Source organism: Anguilla rostrata, chromosome 6 (genome assembly GCF_018555375.3).
Source record: "Anguilla rostrata isolate EN2019 chromosome 6, ASM1855537v3, whole genome shotgun sequence".
Classification (NCBI taxonomy): Eukaryota; Metazoa; Chordata; class Actinopteri; order Anguilliformes; family Anguillidae; genus Anguilla; species Anguilla rostrata.
The window spans coordinates 21,615,825-21,632,739 of NC_057938.1; the positions used below are offsets into that span (position 1 = coordinate 21,615,825).

General features: G+C 39.2%; 1 protein-coding gene across 8 annotated transcripts in view; it reads right to left on the reverse strand.

Annotated features, from left to right (window-relative positions):
* LOC135256816 (ephrin type-B receptor 3-like) overlaps positions 1-16,915 on the reverse strand; it is a 170,108-nt gene that overhangs the window by 67,072 nt on the left and 86,121 nt on the right. Inside the window, exon 1 of one of the 8 annotated variants that reach the window (XM_064338987.1) lies at positions 1,823-2,539. The exons of 1 other annotated variant lie outside the window; for it this stretch is intronic. In XM_064338987.1, the coding sequence (XP_064195057.1) occupies positions 1,823-1,886 (64 nt within the window). In that variant the 5' untranslated portion in view covers positions 1,887-2,539. Of the gene's footprint in view, positions 1-1,822; positions 2,540-16,915 lie in introns of those variants that run through there. 6 more of the 8 variants (XM_064338988.1, XM_064338989.1, XM_064338982.1 and 3 more) reach the window with 6 other exon arrangements.

The following is a 16,915-nucleotide window of genomic DNA, read 5'->3' on the forward strand; positions in this document are numbered from 1 at the left end:
TGGCTAACTTCTCAATGGCAAACGTCCTCGAAACTGTTGAGTATTCAAATTTTTAAATACCCATCATTGTTAAAGTAGATACTCTTTATTGTCGACCCAAAGGAAATTAGCGCAACACGATCCCTCAATGGGGAGTCCCAGTTTGCTTAACCTACTGCATCTGATTGTGGCGAGAAGTGATATTCTGATCACCTTCATTATTTTCAAAGTTAGATATCTGTTTTAAAAATCAAGAGTTACTTCTTAATCGTAGAATGGTAACAAGCCGTGGCTTTGAAGTTTCCCCATGGCATGGTCAAGTAGGTCTAGCCATCGGCGAAGTTAGTGTACGCGGGCTGCCATGAAGATTAGTTTTTTCTGGTAAATTTTAATTGAATTCTCGCAAGCAATCAGTCTTATTTTTAGAATACTGCAGTATGTTGTTGTTCACTAGTATTAGAATGATTAATAGCTTAGTTGTATTTAACCCTTAATATTGAAACAACCTCCATTTGAAGTCGGCAAAGTCTGTCAGAACTAAGTACCTGCAACTTAGTTACGCGCACGAAAAAAAAAAAAAAACATTCCATGCGTACAATTCCACGAATGGGTATCAAAATAATAATAATAATAATAATAATAATAATAATAATAATAGTGTGTTGTGTTATCATTATAGATCACAACAATACAATAGCCTACCCAACAACAGTTTTCTGTACACGCAGAAAGAGTTGGGTATCCAAACACCGTCCATATGATTTGCAGGCTGAAGCTTTTTTGTAGATTTGAGAGCTTAAATACAGAAATGCCGTTACATTAGATCCTAGCGGAATTTCATAGGCTGCCTTAGTATGCATAACTAAATAAAAACTGGTATAGCCTAATACATATTTCATCAAAATAGCCAAGAAACAAAGCACAACTAGTCATGGTATTAGATATTTCGAAGAAAGTTATGGTAGATATTACACCAAGAATGTCTCATAACTAACATTCCCGCTATGATTACCAAAGAAGCCAGGAGCCTGTATTTTATAGGTAGCATTAGAAACAGCTGACGAGCTAGGAGGTGTTAATAAAACAAATATTGTTAACGCAAACGTCAACGTTCTAGTAGTTAACTAGCTAGCTGAGTCTCCGCTTTAGAGTGTCGTCAGATAAACTGATTGATTAACAGAAAAAGCATCAGTTTCTTCCAAGGTATGTAGGCTATGTATGTATGTATGTATAAATAAATAAATAAATAAATAAAGGCATTTGTTCGCACTGCTATTTAATTCCTGATCTCCACGTCATTTCAAATGTTTTTTTTTTCTTTCTTTCTTTTTTTCGATAGCTGGTCGTAATTACTGCCGTAGTAATTAAGTAATATAATGTTTGCTTTGGTAGCCTAAGTGCGTTTCTGTGGTAGTAAACCGCGGACTTTCGTTGATTATACTAAACTGGGAAGTGTCACAGCCAAACCTGGCCGTTATTAGATTTATCTGCCGCTATGGGTTCTAGAGGGATACTTTAAGCGTCCAGGTCCAAGCTGAACAGGGAGACGCAGGCTACTTGATGATCACACCGAATGTGACATTCGGACACAGGATTACATTTTACCGCGATAAATGTGCTATTGTTCGTATAGTGTAGCTAAAATTGGATCAAACTCGGTGTAGTCTAGCAGGCTGCAGTATCCGAAAAGCGCGTCAAACGGCACATAACAGCACATATTGGCAGGCGAACAGTAGCTTAAAGCAATTCCCATAAAATAAAAATATATTTAAAAAATAAATAAAAAAACATAGGACACCCATATACTACAGAAATACTACATTTTAACACAGTATGCACTTACCTTCAACAGCTAATACCACGGGCAGCAAAACGCTGCATAAAAATAGCAAATAATCCATTGTCATAAAGTATGTTCGGGCATGAAAACAGGTTCCTGTGAGAGTTTTTGTGAAATCCCGAAAAATGTTAACTTGTCCCCAGAAAAACTTGCTCCAGGGTTATCTCCACAAAAAAGAAAGAAAAAATGAAATGGAAAAACTCTGATACCCTTCTCACAAGGGGGTATGCCGCCTAACCAAGACAGAGCTAAAGTCTTACACCACGTATGCTTCGCATTGAGTGTAACAACGGGGTAGTTACCCTCTTTGCTCTGGCCACACGCAACAAAAAAACACTGATGTTCTGATGCCGGGTGGACTTAATGGTGTTGTCTGGTGCGTCTGAATTGTTCCAAAGCAAATCCGCAGGTTGTAGATTCGGTTACAATGTTATTTCTTCTTGTTGTACAGATAGGCCTACCATAATGTAGTCCACATAAATGTGCACGTGAGGGTCTTAATCCAGCGATACAACAAACCTTTTTTTTACGGACACTGTAATTCCCTGAGCGAATTCTTGGTGTACCTCCGCAAGGCTGTTGCTTCGCTCCGTTTGAGTACTGGAATGAAGACTTGGAGCGAGAGGTTCGGGGAGCGGAGGAGGAGTTACGGTTAAGGCAGCTGCCAGTCCTCCTCCAATAGTCGCACTCCCGCGACTCTTGTGCTGGAGCTCCGCAGGTCTAAGATCAAACGTGTATAGGGTAAAGAGCCCAGTCACGATGGACACATAGCGCCCCCTTCGGGATGTTAATTAAAAATAGGATGATGTTTCCCTGTGCTCGGATTTCAGTGACGATTTCATATTGTTTCCAAACACATGCCAATAAATTGAAAGACATTAGCTTGTAAGAAAAACCGGAAAAGAAGGCTCACTTAGTTGTTTTTTTTTTTTTTTTTTTTTTTTTTAATAATGCATTCTTGCGTTTAGATCGGTTAGTAGGCTATTATGTAGCCTACTGAATAGGTATTGTCCAACGTCGGCGGGTATACTCGCTTTTCCACTACTACATGAACGGTTCCGTCCATGAGTCAGCGACTTCGTCCTTCAAGTCATTACTAACTTAACGAGGAATACAACTTTGAGCAGAATTATTGTGACCATAGTCGGGTTTAGATATTGGTTTAGGGGGCTAAATAATTCCCGAAGAGTGTATAGGGCATGCGTCTCAGTCGCTTCCCGTTTTCCCATGTGTTGTTTTCACCACACCGGGGTTGTCCTGCGGCTCACAGCTACCTGGCCTTACTGGTCACAGACATGACTCCCCCCCACACCCGTATTGCCTTGGGCAAGCAGACAGATGTGTCAGAATGAGACACGGTCGTAAATTGAGGGCAATAGTAGCCGATTCATCGCCATATATTCTGAAACTTAGCCATTAGTAGAGTTCTGTCGGACCACTAAAGAAATTTACACCCACCCTTAAATCTTAAATGCACTCAGTAAGGCTACTTTGGTGAAATATAAGTACATGCATTATTTTTTAAATACATAAATGTCAAAAACATAAGTCCTGCTAATGGGAAAATACGATCGTGTATCCAAATATGGCATTGGTTAAATTTGTCGGCGTATTGTTGTTTTAGAGACATACAAAATGTAACTGTTAAAGTTCATAATTTAACAAAGGACAAAGCTCCACAAACGAATACCACCGCCCTATCTAAGAGAGCCAAGCAACCGATGGTTCTGTATTAATTCTTGCACTAAATCCCAATGTTAATTGTCTGCTTGCTTGTTATTCTTTGAGGGAACAGCCATGGAGGGAACAGGATCCCTTTTCAAGTGGATTTTGAAAGTGTTTCACTGGATGTTTTTCATGAAATGTTCAACAGATGTGAGGAAAGCTTTAAAATAGGGATTGAGATTCATATTGAAGAAACCCTGGCCTGGAATGTTTGCTGAAGTATGTTAAACCATAACTATTGGTTGGGTAAAAACCAGCCCTCAAGGGTTCTGTTTGCATGAATGGAAATTCCTACTGAATAAAACATTGGTCACCCTATCCTATATAGCCCTGGTCGATTTGAAGCTGCATTTTAACGTAGTAGTTGGGTTAGGTTTGACATGGATTTGCACCGTGATTAGCAGCAGGACACAAAAGAAAATGCACTTTCTCATCCTCTACAGTTTTTCTTCCTTTTTTGCCTATTGTCAGACTATGCTTTTCAAGTTAGACTCAAGCATTTATTGTGAATTCTTTTCTTTTTGTAGGTCTATGGAGTGCTCTAAAAAGTGCCCCACACCTGGTCTGCATTAGAAACAGAATGAGTAAAGTGGTTGACATTTTATTGCCATATAGACATTTTTCATCCCCTCTTTATTCTGCTCTGCTACCTAAAAAAGTGAAGTAGACACCTTGTACCAAAACAAAATATACTGTAAATAAATAAAATGTAAATTACATTGCTCACATGAAAACACGCATGACATAAAATGGTTTGGAAAATATGTATAAACGCCTAAATGTGTTTTTAATATATAGTGATATGTTTACCAGTATAATGTCAACGCATTTCACATATACTTTCACATATAAACATATATTGACCTCGGAGGAACCAGTCAGGGAATTTCATGTCTAAAGATCAACAAAATCATTTTAAAAAACAGCTGAATTGGCCTCACTGTGTCACATGGTATGTAAAATAGCTGCGCAAAATGAAGAGACAATATTTTTCACGTTTGTGTGTATTTGTTAATATTTCTCACTTATTAAAATGGTGAATAATTATAATGATTTGTTTACTATATTATGAACTCCCTGCATATGCTGCACCAATTAGCATAAATGCCTTTAAGGTATCTGTGAAGTTCTTAACAGGGATTTGCCCTTGTTTCTCATGTTTGTTTCCCTGTTTGTTTCCCTGCAATGTTTGGATGCTTTCTCTGATGCAGACCTTTCTACCTGGACCCCTGCAAGAATGACTTGTATTGCTCAAGTTTCATTATACGGCCTTAATGTACAAGCAAATCCCTCCAAAAATTAACAACTCCCATGTACCAATTGACATTAATTATGGTAAAAGTTAACAGTGAAGACAATGAAACTTTTTCAGGGCTCAAACTAAAATAAAAACACAGACAGCTGAAGAGCAGGAATTTCAGGAGGGGTGTCCTGAGTACAAAGGTCAACACAGGCGCTGGTTTAATCTCAGGTACAAGTTGTCTCCGCATCATTTTGGTTATTTCCAATTACTGGGAATGAGGCGTAACAAAGTGGGAGGGACGCTTTGCTGTCAAATGCAAAATTAATTTCCACAGTATTCAAGAAGGGGAAATGTTCTACAACAACACCGCTGTGCTCACTAGCCTCGAGTGTTGTTATTAAAAGATACCATCAGTACTGGGAAGTAGTACGTCTACACTCTAGGCACAGAATTTTATTTTTACCACCTACAAGGCTGATCAATGGCAATATTTCTAAGTTGCCATGGATACTGGTCTCAGACATTTTTCTAGATTCCTACACCTCTACTTCAGCCACACATGAAAAATACATTTTGCTGTAATCTTTGAAAAAGTAATGATCATACTTCTGTAAGTGATAAAAAAAGAATAATTCTGTAATACATATCACAATCTGAAATTGTACTTCAGAAAGATGTGGGAGTGAAGCATGATTAATGCCCCTGCAATGTCTGATTGGAAAAAGTCAAGCCTGTATCTGCGTTTTCGACCACAGCGAGATTTCAGTGCTGAGCTGATTAGGAGACTCACGGGATTCCTGCTTGAGAGGCTTGTCTGCCAAAGCCAAAGCATCTATCCTTGAAACGCTAACGCAAAACTTTGAGTTGCTCAATGGAGGCAAGGAAGCTCTGTGTTTTTCTAAGCCTACTAGGAGTGACAGTAGTTGGCAGGCAATTATTGTTCTATCCAGATATATTTCATAGGCAAAAAAAAATAATCATAGCAGTAGTGTGAAACAATAAATCTGTCTATGAGACAGTCTTTGGCAAATGGGCTAAATATCTATCAGTCTGTCACAGTGCTTGGATAACACCCATCCTATTTAGTGTATGCTTCCAAATTGTCAGTTGATATTGCACGCAGAACAAATATAAGTACTTCAGGTGGAAAAGATTGGGGATTCTGAGTGGCTCCATGGGTCCAAGGCTCTCTTGCACGGGCTGAATGGATGGTCAGTGACCCGAAACGTAGCCTCACACAATTTACTGAACTCCTGCTCTTTGGCAGGAGATACTATGCTGAAGTTCAGCAAAAACAGAACCAGGGGAAACTTTATTCCATCAGCCATCTCAAAAGAGGGACATGTAGGTCATAAGGGACAATTTCATGACAATATGTGTAATGTCAGCAAATATATAACAGAGTATAATACTGTGTGTGTGTGTGCATGTGTGTGTGTGAGTGTGTGTGTGTGTGTATGTTTTGTAGGATGTCAAGTGAATGTACACTCAGTGACCACTTTCTTAGGCACACCTCTCTAGTATCGGGTAGGAACCCTTTTTGCCTCCAAAACAGCCTGAAGTCTTTGCAGCATGGATTCAGGAAGGTGCCAGAAACTTTCCTTAGGAATGTGGGTCCATGCTGACTTAATAGCATCACACAGTTCCTCCACATTTTTTGGCCACACATTCATGCTGCAAACCTCCTGTTCTACCTCATTCCAAAGCTACTCTCTGAAGAAGCAGCTTTATTGAGATCTGGGGACTATGCAGGCCATTGGAGCAAACTGAAGTCACTGTCATGCTTGTGGAACCAGCTTGAGATGATCTGTGGTTTGTGACATGGTGGTTTATCCTGCCGGAAGTATCCATTAAAAAAAATGGAAGACTGTGGCCATAAAGAGATGTGCATGGTCACCATCAATGCTTAGGTATGCTGTGGCATTCAAATCATGTTCAGTTGGTATTAAGGGGCCTAATGTGTGTCAAGATAACATTCCCAACACCATTACACCACCAGCAGCTGACATCATTGACACAAGGCAGGATGGTTACATGAATTAATGTTGTTTATGCCAAATTCTGATCCTACCATTTGCATTTTCATTACAATTTTCACTCATCCAGCTTTGGTGCACCCACTGTAGCCTCATCTTTTTTTTCTTCGCTGACAGGAGCATAACCCGGCATGGTCTTCCGCTTACTTCAAGGTTGAACACATCGTACATTTGGAGATGCTCTTCTGCACACCACTGTTGTAAACAGCTGTTATGCTTTTTTGTTAGTTAGAATGAGTACCCATTCTCCGTTGACTTTTCCCATTGACAAGGTGTTTTTTTCCCCACAAAACTGCTGCTCATTGGATGTTTTTGGTTTAGTACACCATTCTTTGTAAACGCTGGAGACTGTAGTGTGTGAACATCCCAGGAGGGCAGCTGTTTCTGAGATGCTCAAAACCACCATGTCTGGCCCCAACAATCACGCCACAGTCAAAGTCACTTTGATGACAAGACACGTCCATTCTAATGTTTGGTTGAAAAGTAACTATACCTCTTCACCATGTCTGCATGCTTAATAGAGGATAATGTATACTGTGTGTATGCATGATGTATGTCTCCCATTGTCAGATTGTTGCAGCCTAGATTCACCACCAAATTCAAAGAGTACTTCAGAGTGAGAATTTATTCTGTTCCGTAACAACGCAGTTTCACATTGGAATTTTGTTTTACATGACTTCACTACTCAGAAGCTAGCCAGGCTAGTTTTTATATCAATATGCACTTTAAAATGCATTATTATGCAATGATGATGTAACTGACAAAAAATAATTCAGGCATCACTTTCACGATTATGGATTACCAGTCTCAAGCAACTTTCAAATCTCTGCAAGTTGATTTTCATACCACATGGAAATCAAAGGAAACCAGTGGCTGCCAGAATGGTAAACACCTGGTCACATGGTTAGAAAAAAACAAATTCAAGAATCTAAAAAGCTGTTGCAAATTGGTTTGCAGCAATGTAAAGTAGAACATTTGTAGTAAATTAGCTTTAACGTTTAAAATACCAGTATGGGCCTTTAAATGAATTTACATTAATTACCTGAACTTCCTGAATGAAATAGAGAGAAACATGAGTGAAACAAACGATTCACTCTTCTTTAACTTCCTGAATGTATCCCCCTTAATTCCAAGGTATCCCTGCTTTAATCAATTTAATTAGTTGTAGAACAAAATGTTTTGTAATTCCTTTATTTCCAGTGCTAATGTAGAAAGTTTGTATGACAATATGCATCATCTAAAGAAATGATGAGGAAGAATAAACCAAACAAACTAAGAAATCATAGGTAGGTATATCCCGCAATACTTTGTGTTCTCAAAACTGAAAAAACTATCTTTTTGACTGTCTTATTTTTACAGCAACATAATGACAGGATTGTACTGAAAATCATCTTTAACTAGAGGAAGTTTCAGTAACCCATCAGGGTGGAAGGAAGAAATCCAAAGACACTCCACTCGCTTTATGTGATTAACCATCATAAAGAGTAATGTCAATCTATTTACCATGTTTTTCTATACCTGTATGAATATCTCTGTTGTGTTTTCTGTTTTATTTCAATTTATTTTGCTTTGTATCTGTTGCAGCTGATGCATTTATGTCTCTTGACTGAGTCATCGTGGCAAAGGGGAAATATTTAATCTAAATGATAATCTAAACTAATAATAAAGCATAAATTAAAGGAATGTAACAATCACTAAATGAAAAAAAAGAGTGCAGGGATGGTAAATGCATTGTTACCGGCAATGTGAGCTGGGAGCCACTTTTTGCTTCAACATTGGAGCATAGTGACACAGCAATACAGAAGCATGTTTCCTCTTTGTGTTGGATGCATTCTGCAGCGTTGATTCTGCCAAGCACGCACTGCCATTCTTTTAGCAGCTAGAGAGAAGCTCTCTGTGCCCATCTGGTACTAAATGAGCTTCACATAACACCCATCCAATGTTGTCACAACGGTGTAGAAACAAATGTCTGTGTTTTTTGTCACTACTCACACATTCCAGAAGTAATTATCAATGAATCAAAGAGAGAAGGGGGATGGGGAATCATCACTTTCAGGGGTCACACTTCCTTTAAAACAACCACTTCTGTATTTCCTGTGAATTGTTGTTGTGGAGGCCTTAATCATTAAACAAGTCTGTTGTTTTCTCAGATCCATTATAGTTAAAGCATGAACAACATATAACTAGTTTCATTGCTACTAGCAACCCCCCCCCCCCATACAAACACCGCATGCACAGAAAAATTACATTTTTGTCTGATATAAGTTGGCATTGCCCTCCAACCCAAACTTAATTTATGTATGTACGAATTAAAGCTCCACTGACACATTCTCAGAGCACCGAGGCTTCTAATTAAAATGGATGCAGTTTAGAATCATATTTGATGTGGCTGGAAAGCATGTCAAGGAACATACACTTTCACAGGAAATATAATGCCTGGAGGAGGTACTGTGTGACAGCAAATAGCAATTTACCCCATCAATTTGAAATATTGCATGTACAACCAAGTGGGTGGTAGTTTGTCAAAATGGCTATGGAACTGCTCTTGTAACTTTGAGGTTGCAGGTTTAAATCCCATGTGTAGCACTGGCTCTGTTGCCCTGAGGAAAGTGCTTAACCATTTCTTCAGTAAACACCAAACTGTACAAATGAATAGCAAAATGTAAAAATGTATGTTGTGTGAGTTGCTTTGAAAAAGAGTTTCCGTTAAATAAATAAATTATGCTATGGTAGACTTTCCAAATGAATGTGTTTACATTGCAGATTTGCCTTGGAAAGTGGTTTCCAGGCAGACATTTTACCCAAGAACCATCTATCCATGTGTATAACCCTCAAATGATTTATACATGGTTTTATTCTTGGCCAGCTGTTCTCTAGAGTCCAGCTCATGACACGTAAAGAGAGATATAGAAGCAGTCTTTCTGTGAGTCCCACCAGACTGCAATTCATCTCTGGCAAGCCTGATCTCTTCCTCTCTTCGTCAGCCATCATGTCAGGTCTGTCTCTTGATTGCTTGTCTATTATTATGTTGGGCCTACAATTATATATACTCACAGAGAAGAGTCTTGCCCTTGTAGCTAATGCGAGACTGCTAGCAGACAGGCAAGTCTCTGCCTTTCTGTCTGCCTTCCGTTTCTTCCCTTTTACCCGCTTCAGTTCTCTCTCTCTTTCTCTCTCTCTCTCTCTTTCTCTCTCTCTCTCTTTCTTTCTTTCTTCACCTAATGGAATACTGTGGAAGAATTTCACACCCAGCTGACAATGCTGGTCCTCTCATCCAGGTAGTGACACACAAGTTCTGATGAAAGGGTATTTACTGTCAGGATGTTGTCACGTCTGAAGGTGTTGTGTTACTTCAGACTGTTAGTCATGGTGGTAGCGATGATGATAACCAAATACACTGGACTTCAGACTTTAGGGAAAGTTCTTATAACTGGATTAAAATACAGATGATGAACAACAAATTAAACAAATTTGAACAAACAGGCACGTTCCACAACTGATGATGCCTGAACATTACAATGCCAGGTTGCTGCAACCTCCCAATATAGTAATGTCATTTTCTGTCATCCAGGTGATGTTTAACTACTGAAATTGCCTGAACATTACAATGGTAGGTTGCTGCAATATCCCAGTAAATGAATATCATTTTCTGACATCCAAGCAACATTCCACAGATGACGTCAGCTGATTGTTACAATGGTAGGTTGTGCCAACATACCAGTGAATGAATGCCGTTTTAGATTATTTTGTCCACACATTGTGCTATATAAACATTTTATATGCTATATGGTGCTTTTGTTTAGGTTTAGGTTATGCATTCTATATACGTTACCTAACTAGTAGGTTAAAGTCAGCAAGTGAAATCTGAACAGTTATTCAGTACCATTTACCATATAACTGTGGTAAAGAAATTGAAAATGCAATTGTGAAGTCACACAATGTCTAGTACGATGTTACTGGGACGTGGTAACATTGCCGCTATACAACATACTGTACTTGCGCTGCTAAACTGAAATCCACTTGTTCGGTCCCCACGACATCTAGTCAGAAATATAATGTGGAGTTTTTATGTTACGTTTTAGTGTATGTTTTTAATTGGCTCAGACAATTTTTGTGCGTGATGAAGGCTATTTCATATACTTACATTAGTGTCCCATTACCTGCTGGCTTTACAATGGTCGGTATTTGAACAGAAACATCAGCAGGTTTGTGGTTTAAGGCAAAAAAATACACTTCACCTCCAAAACAGTTTGTACAGTGACGGTATGCAGCCATAGGTTGTAAATATATATTACCTGATCATTATATGTTTTCAAATTACATTTATTATCATCTTCAGTGGTAAGTATTTCCTATGAGACATCGCAGCCTGCGTCTACAATATTACAGACTACAGAATATTACAGGCACCCAAAATGCCTTTATAAGTCAGGGCACAGTCAAATTAGAGACACTTTCAAAACAAAAAACAGGTGCACACACAAATTCATGGACCCCTGAAATAAACTGTGAAACAGTTTACAGTATCAGAGGGTTAACTGCTCGTCCAATTCGTCCTCTCCGGCGGGTCTTTCATTCTGAAAGGAGCGAGAGAGCAGAATGTGGTAATTGCGGGTGACTCATCCCTGCCTTTGTCACGTATGTGCTGACCCTGGGCCGTATGATCCAGCACTCTCTGGAGAGAGTGACAGAAGTCAGCGATTGAAATGGAGTGACATTGGTGGAGAGGGCAGAGTTAATTGGCTTGAATGGACCGGGAGGGGGGGGTGGGGGATGCTTTTGGGGGGTGTAGCCTTAGTAACCACGGTTGCGCTTTTTGGTCAGTCCCAATCTGACACAATGCTCTGAGAACTAATCGACTGGATTGAAAGAGGCCGGCTCTTAGGGGTTAAAGGAGAAGTCCACTTCCGTCACTCGGATGAGAAAAACAAATTGGATTTTCACAGACTCCGAGATTCACAGCTTTGATTCAATCTGTGACCACAGAGGCACTCCTCTATAATTGACGTAAGTGGAAGGAAAGAATAGGGTGGGGCAGCATTCTCCCACCTTACTACAAGATCATAGTTTAATTTCTTTCCTAAAAGGGGGGGTTCAATCGACTTGTTTTGCCCTTAAGATTGAAGAATGGATACAAGAATATAACAATATCACAATTATGTGTCATTTATTTAAAAGCCAATAAACCAAAACAGGAAATATTTTTTCACTAATTACTAAAAGCTCATTTCTGGGTTGACAGAGAACCACATGAATGTCTGAATTTTAAAGATAAGCAGGTGCTGCTGGGCGGCAGAACAGAGCCCATCATTTGAGCAGGTTAGACTGGAAGACAGTGGAGTGAAAAGAAGCAGTGGATTGACACTGCATGTTTTCGGGGACAGTTTGTTCTTATTTGTGCTCTCAGCAAGTGACAGAGGCAGTTGAATAAATGCATACAAACGCACAGATTTGGAAATTCCAAATTAAGAGGAAATTGGGAAACAAATGCAGACAGGTCCCCCTCACCAGAAATGCTGCAGAATAACGTTCATATGATTTTGCATAGTTCATTGAAAGCTGGAAGGGTGGTACACTAACTCTTTAAAGAAAATCTTATCTACGGTTGCTTATAGTGCAAAAAAAATCGTAGGCATTTATATAGCTGGATATTTACTGAAGCAATTCAAATTAAGTACTGTACTTAAGGGGTACATCAGCAGTGCCTGCTGGTTTCGAGTCAACTCCTTAAACACTGTGCCAAACTGTGTAGCTCCTTCTGTATATAACCACCATAAAATACAGCCCTGCTCCCACCCATCCACCCACCCACACACACACACACACTCAGCCTCTCACCCCTCTGTAACTGATTGCACCAGAGGCCGGAACAAATTGTCTGGACATCTGGGCTTAGACAAGATATACGACACATCCTTTATGGTCCAGTCAATAACCGGTGAGTCACATGGTGTGAACTGCATCAAAGCTGGGCTTCTCTCACCCTGCCATTAACGCAGAGTTTAAGGTGTGGTGAGAGTCTTGCACCAGCAAGTATGTCTAGCTTTTTTTCTTTTTTTTTTTACTGTTTAAAGTGAGGCCGTCTACAATCACAACAGTCTTTCAAATTTACATTGAAATCAGAATAAGCATTTTTGCAGATCAAACTTTTTTATGTTGTTTAAGCTAGCCAATACAAGGAATATGGTGATACACATACATTTTCTATGTTTATTTCATTCATGTTTTATGAGTTTTTTTATTTGACAAGGACAATATACAGCTTATATATCAGCTGGGCCAGAGTTAACTATTGAGCAAATTTACATCTGCAGCCCCTAGGCAGACAGAAAAACTATTCAACACAATAGCTCATCACATACAAGTGCAACAATATACAAAACACAGCAATACACAGAAATGCTCAACAAGGTACCTCACTAAACATAGAACATTAATACATTAGTAGTGATTAGTACAAAGCTATTGTAAAAAACAAAATAAGTTATATGAATGTTTGCATTACTGATATACCTTTAACCACGATTTTGCATGTTAAAATATATCACATTTGTCCTACAAGGCCTACAAGGCCTAACTTTGTTATGTTACATTACAGACGGGGTCTTTGCCATCGTAAAGCTTGTAGGTCAGCGTTAGCCTCATCATCATGATAATCATCTGAATCAATTAAATATGTATGTCTCTGAATTCAGATCATATTTTAGTCTGTACCAGCATGAATAAGTGGACTGTATAATGATTTTTGACCCATAAGGTGAAAGCATGGTTGCTCCCCAGAATTTTACACTGATTCTAATATCATGACCTTTTATTGCTCTGTTCTATTCTAAAACAGTTTACTTTCACATCCTCGGCTGTCTGTTGTAAAATAGTAATATCAAAACAACAGCAGTAAAAACATTACAAAGGTCATCGAGTGCAGAATCGTTTTAAGGGTGGTTCTGTACTTTGAGGAGCATTTGCTTAAATTCTTCAAGCGGAAAAAAAATGGGAGCTAGCTCATGAGTAATGAGGGCTATGATGTACTGCATGCTGTCATTACAGTGGTATTGGTTCATGGGGTGGGGATGAGTACAGAGTAGAATGGTTTGCATTTATCAGGAGGGATAGGACTTAAAAGAGGTGGGGGTGGAACTCTATGTAAAATAAATGGAGATAAGCTGGAAGTTCCAGTATGTGACCTTCTATCTCCTGGCGATGATATCTGGATTAGATTACTGGGGGGAAAATAGAGAGGGCCTTAATGTGAGATTTATATGCCACAGCATAGAAAAGACTTCAGTGTGAAATTAACTCTGATACCGTGCTTTTAACTCTAATGTGGTGCAATTGGCCCTTATTGGACTCATTTAAACTCGACTCTGTTTTGAATTAATGTGACACTAAGAATTTTACTGTGTGGCTTTGTATGGCAACACAACACTGTGTTCTAGAGAAACATTAATAATGGATTACTTTAATCAGCCTACTATTAAATAGGAAAATGTAACAGGGCATGGAGTTCTTGAGTGTTGAGTGTTGAGTGTTATAATAAAACATTTTTTAAAGTTATTATAAGTGCTTTACAATAACTGTGCAATAAGCAACAATCCTGACATAATTTGTATGTAGCTTAACCAAGTGGCATAGTTCCATCTGAATTCTCCAAAGGTTCTTCAGTTTTTTTATTCTTATGTTGACAATTTAAGTCAAATTTGATAACCAATACAGACTGGGGTGCATTGTAGAGATAATTTGTGAGTACAGTTGCTGGTTCTGAATCCAGATAAATTTAAACCAGCCAAACTCGCTCCCATGACAGAGGCAATCACAGCTGACAGAATAACACTTTTAATAGTATTTGGCTGACTGACTCACGGAAGCGAAAAAGGTGTTGCTGTTTATGTCACATTGTATTTGGTGTGATTACATTGAGATACAAGAGTGGTTATGTTAGAAATATGTGTACTCCCAGTCCCAATTCATTAAATCTCAAGCCTCAAATTCTGAAATAGAAACTGAAAGCCAAATCACTTTGTGGAGTCAACCAGACATCCTGGCAAACTTCAAAATGCAAACTGTCAAAAGATGAACACTTGACACCAAATTAATCAAATATCTACTAATGAATATCCAATACCCACATTTTCATATTCTCCCTCACTGCACCGTATTCCCTTATTGCACCTTTTGCACTTCTCTGATGCTTTTTCTTTCACGCATCTGAATATTTTAGACAACAAGTCACACAGTACTACAGGAAAGAGCCACCACCAACTGGTTCATCTCTGACTGACTCACCTGATAGCTTGTGGGCCATTGGGAGGGATTAACATACCGTACTGGTACACAAGCCAATTACCCTACCTCTGATGGTATTAGGCCAGTTGCCTCCAGTCATCAATAATTTTACTGTTCCAAATGTAAATACCTACCCTATGAATTCTGACACACTTACTTCTGTGACTGGAAGGCCAATTTCACTTCAGTTTTCTTTATACAGAGTCAGAGTAGGCCATTTGATGAGGTGTGAAAATGTCCTGGGGTAGTATCGTATACTACCTCTGAATATGCCATGGAAATGTGGAGCCAAATTCAGTCAGAGTCAAATGTTTCTCTTTAAACTACGAAGAAATTGCGGGTTGTGCCTTTCACAAAATTTCTCCATGACTGATTTCCATAAAGGTTAACATTCCAGTGCACTGATCAAATTTTGTAACTTCATTCGCCAATGGGGATAAAATTTGTCTTGAATTGAAGATGGCTGCACCACAGGCCTGGCAGAGCATCACCAGGGAAGATACCTAGTGTCTGGTGATGTCTATGGGTGGCAGCCATCCGATTCAAAGGATTTTCAACCAAATACTAAATATGATGACAATTGCATTAATTTGTCAATTACTTTTGCTCCCCCTAAAATGGGAGGACCATGTAACTATGTATAAAAAGGTCTGTAATTCCTCAAATTAAACCCTGAAATTAAAGCTGACTGCACTTTATGTATATATACATTCTTTTCTAAACAAATGTATTCATGAATTTGTGCCCTTTCGGCCAGTGTCTTTCATATAGTTTAACCTGTCGTTCCCCAGCATTTTGAAGATATTTGGAATCCCTCAGAATGACAGTGGCCTGGTGGTCCTCCCCCCCCCCCCCCCCGTACATCTGGGAACTGGTGGGATTTCTGCCGTATGCTTTTTTTCAAGTGCTCTGACCTCTTCCAAAAAGGTAGCTGAAGAGAATACAAAGGTTTTTCGGATTTCCTGTTTTCCTCCCCTCTACCTCCCTCGCTTAATGAAAAGAGCCAAATTGCTCACGCTATGAAAATGTTGTTAAAAGAAAGAAAAGAAAACATTCAGGGAAAAACCTTATTCCCATAAAATTTAACATGAAACAGATATAGACGTAAGGGGGGTTCAGGTCTTCATGCAATCTCAGTACTGCAGAACACTGTCCTTGAGTTTGCTTTGTTAAGACTACAAAACTGCTGCTGGAGAGAATTACCTCGAGACACTCCAGTGCATAATCACATTTTTCTGTTCTTTTCAAAGCATAGTCCATGCTCTGCACACAGCTTTTTGCAAAAAAATTTTAAATTCGTCCAGAATACTAGTCATGATATTAGAGCTAAAAAGAATAATGACAGACAATGGCAGTGAGTAGACAATAACGGGAAAGTTGTCAATCGAGTCTGCACTTGCTGTCTCTCTTGGGAATATACTGTCCCCCTCTAGGGAATCATGGTACTTTGATCTTTGATCTTTACGCTTGTGTTTACATGGTAGGCCAGTCTGGATAACAGCATCTGCTAATTACCAGTGACGTTAAGTAACTCACAGTGGGGTGAAAAAGTATTTGCCCCTTTCCTGATTTCCTCTAGGTTGGTACAGTGGTGCAGTGTTTAGCACTGTCACCTCTCTGCAAGAAGGTCCTGGGTTCAATTTTTTTCTGTGTGGAGTTTACATGTTCTCCCTGCGTTGGCGTGGGTTTCCTCCGGGTACACCGGTTTCCTCCTACAGTCCAAAGACATGCAGGTAGGCTAATTGGAGAGTAATTGTGAGTGAATGGTGTGCGTGCCCTGCAATAGATCGGTGTCCTGTCCAGGGTGTA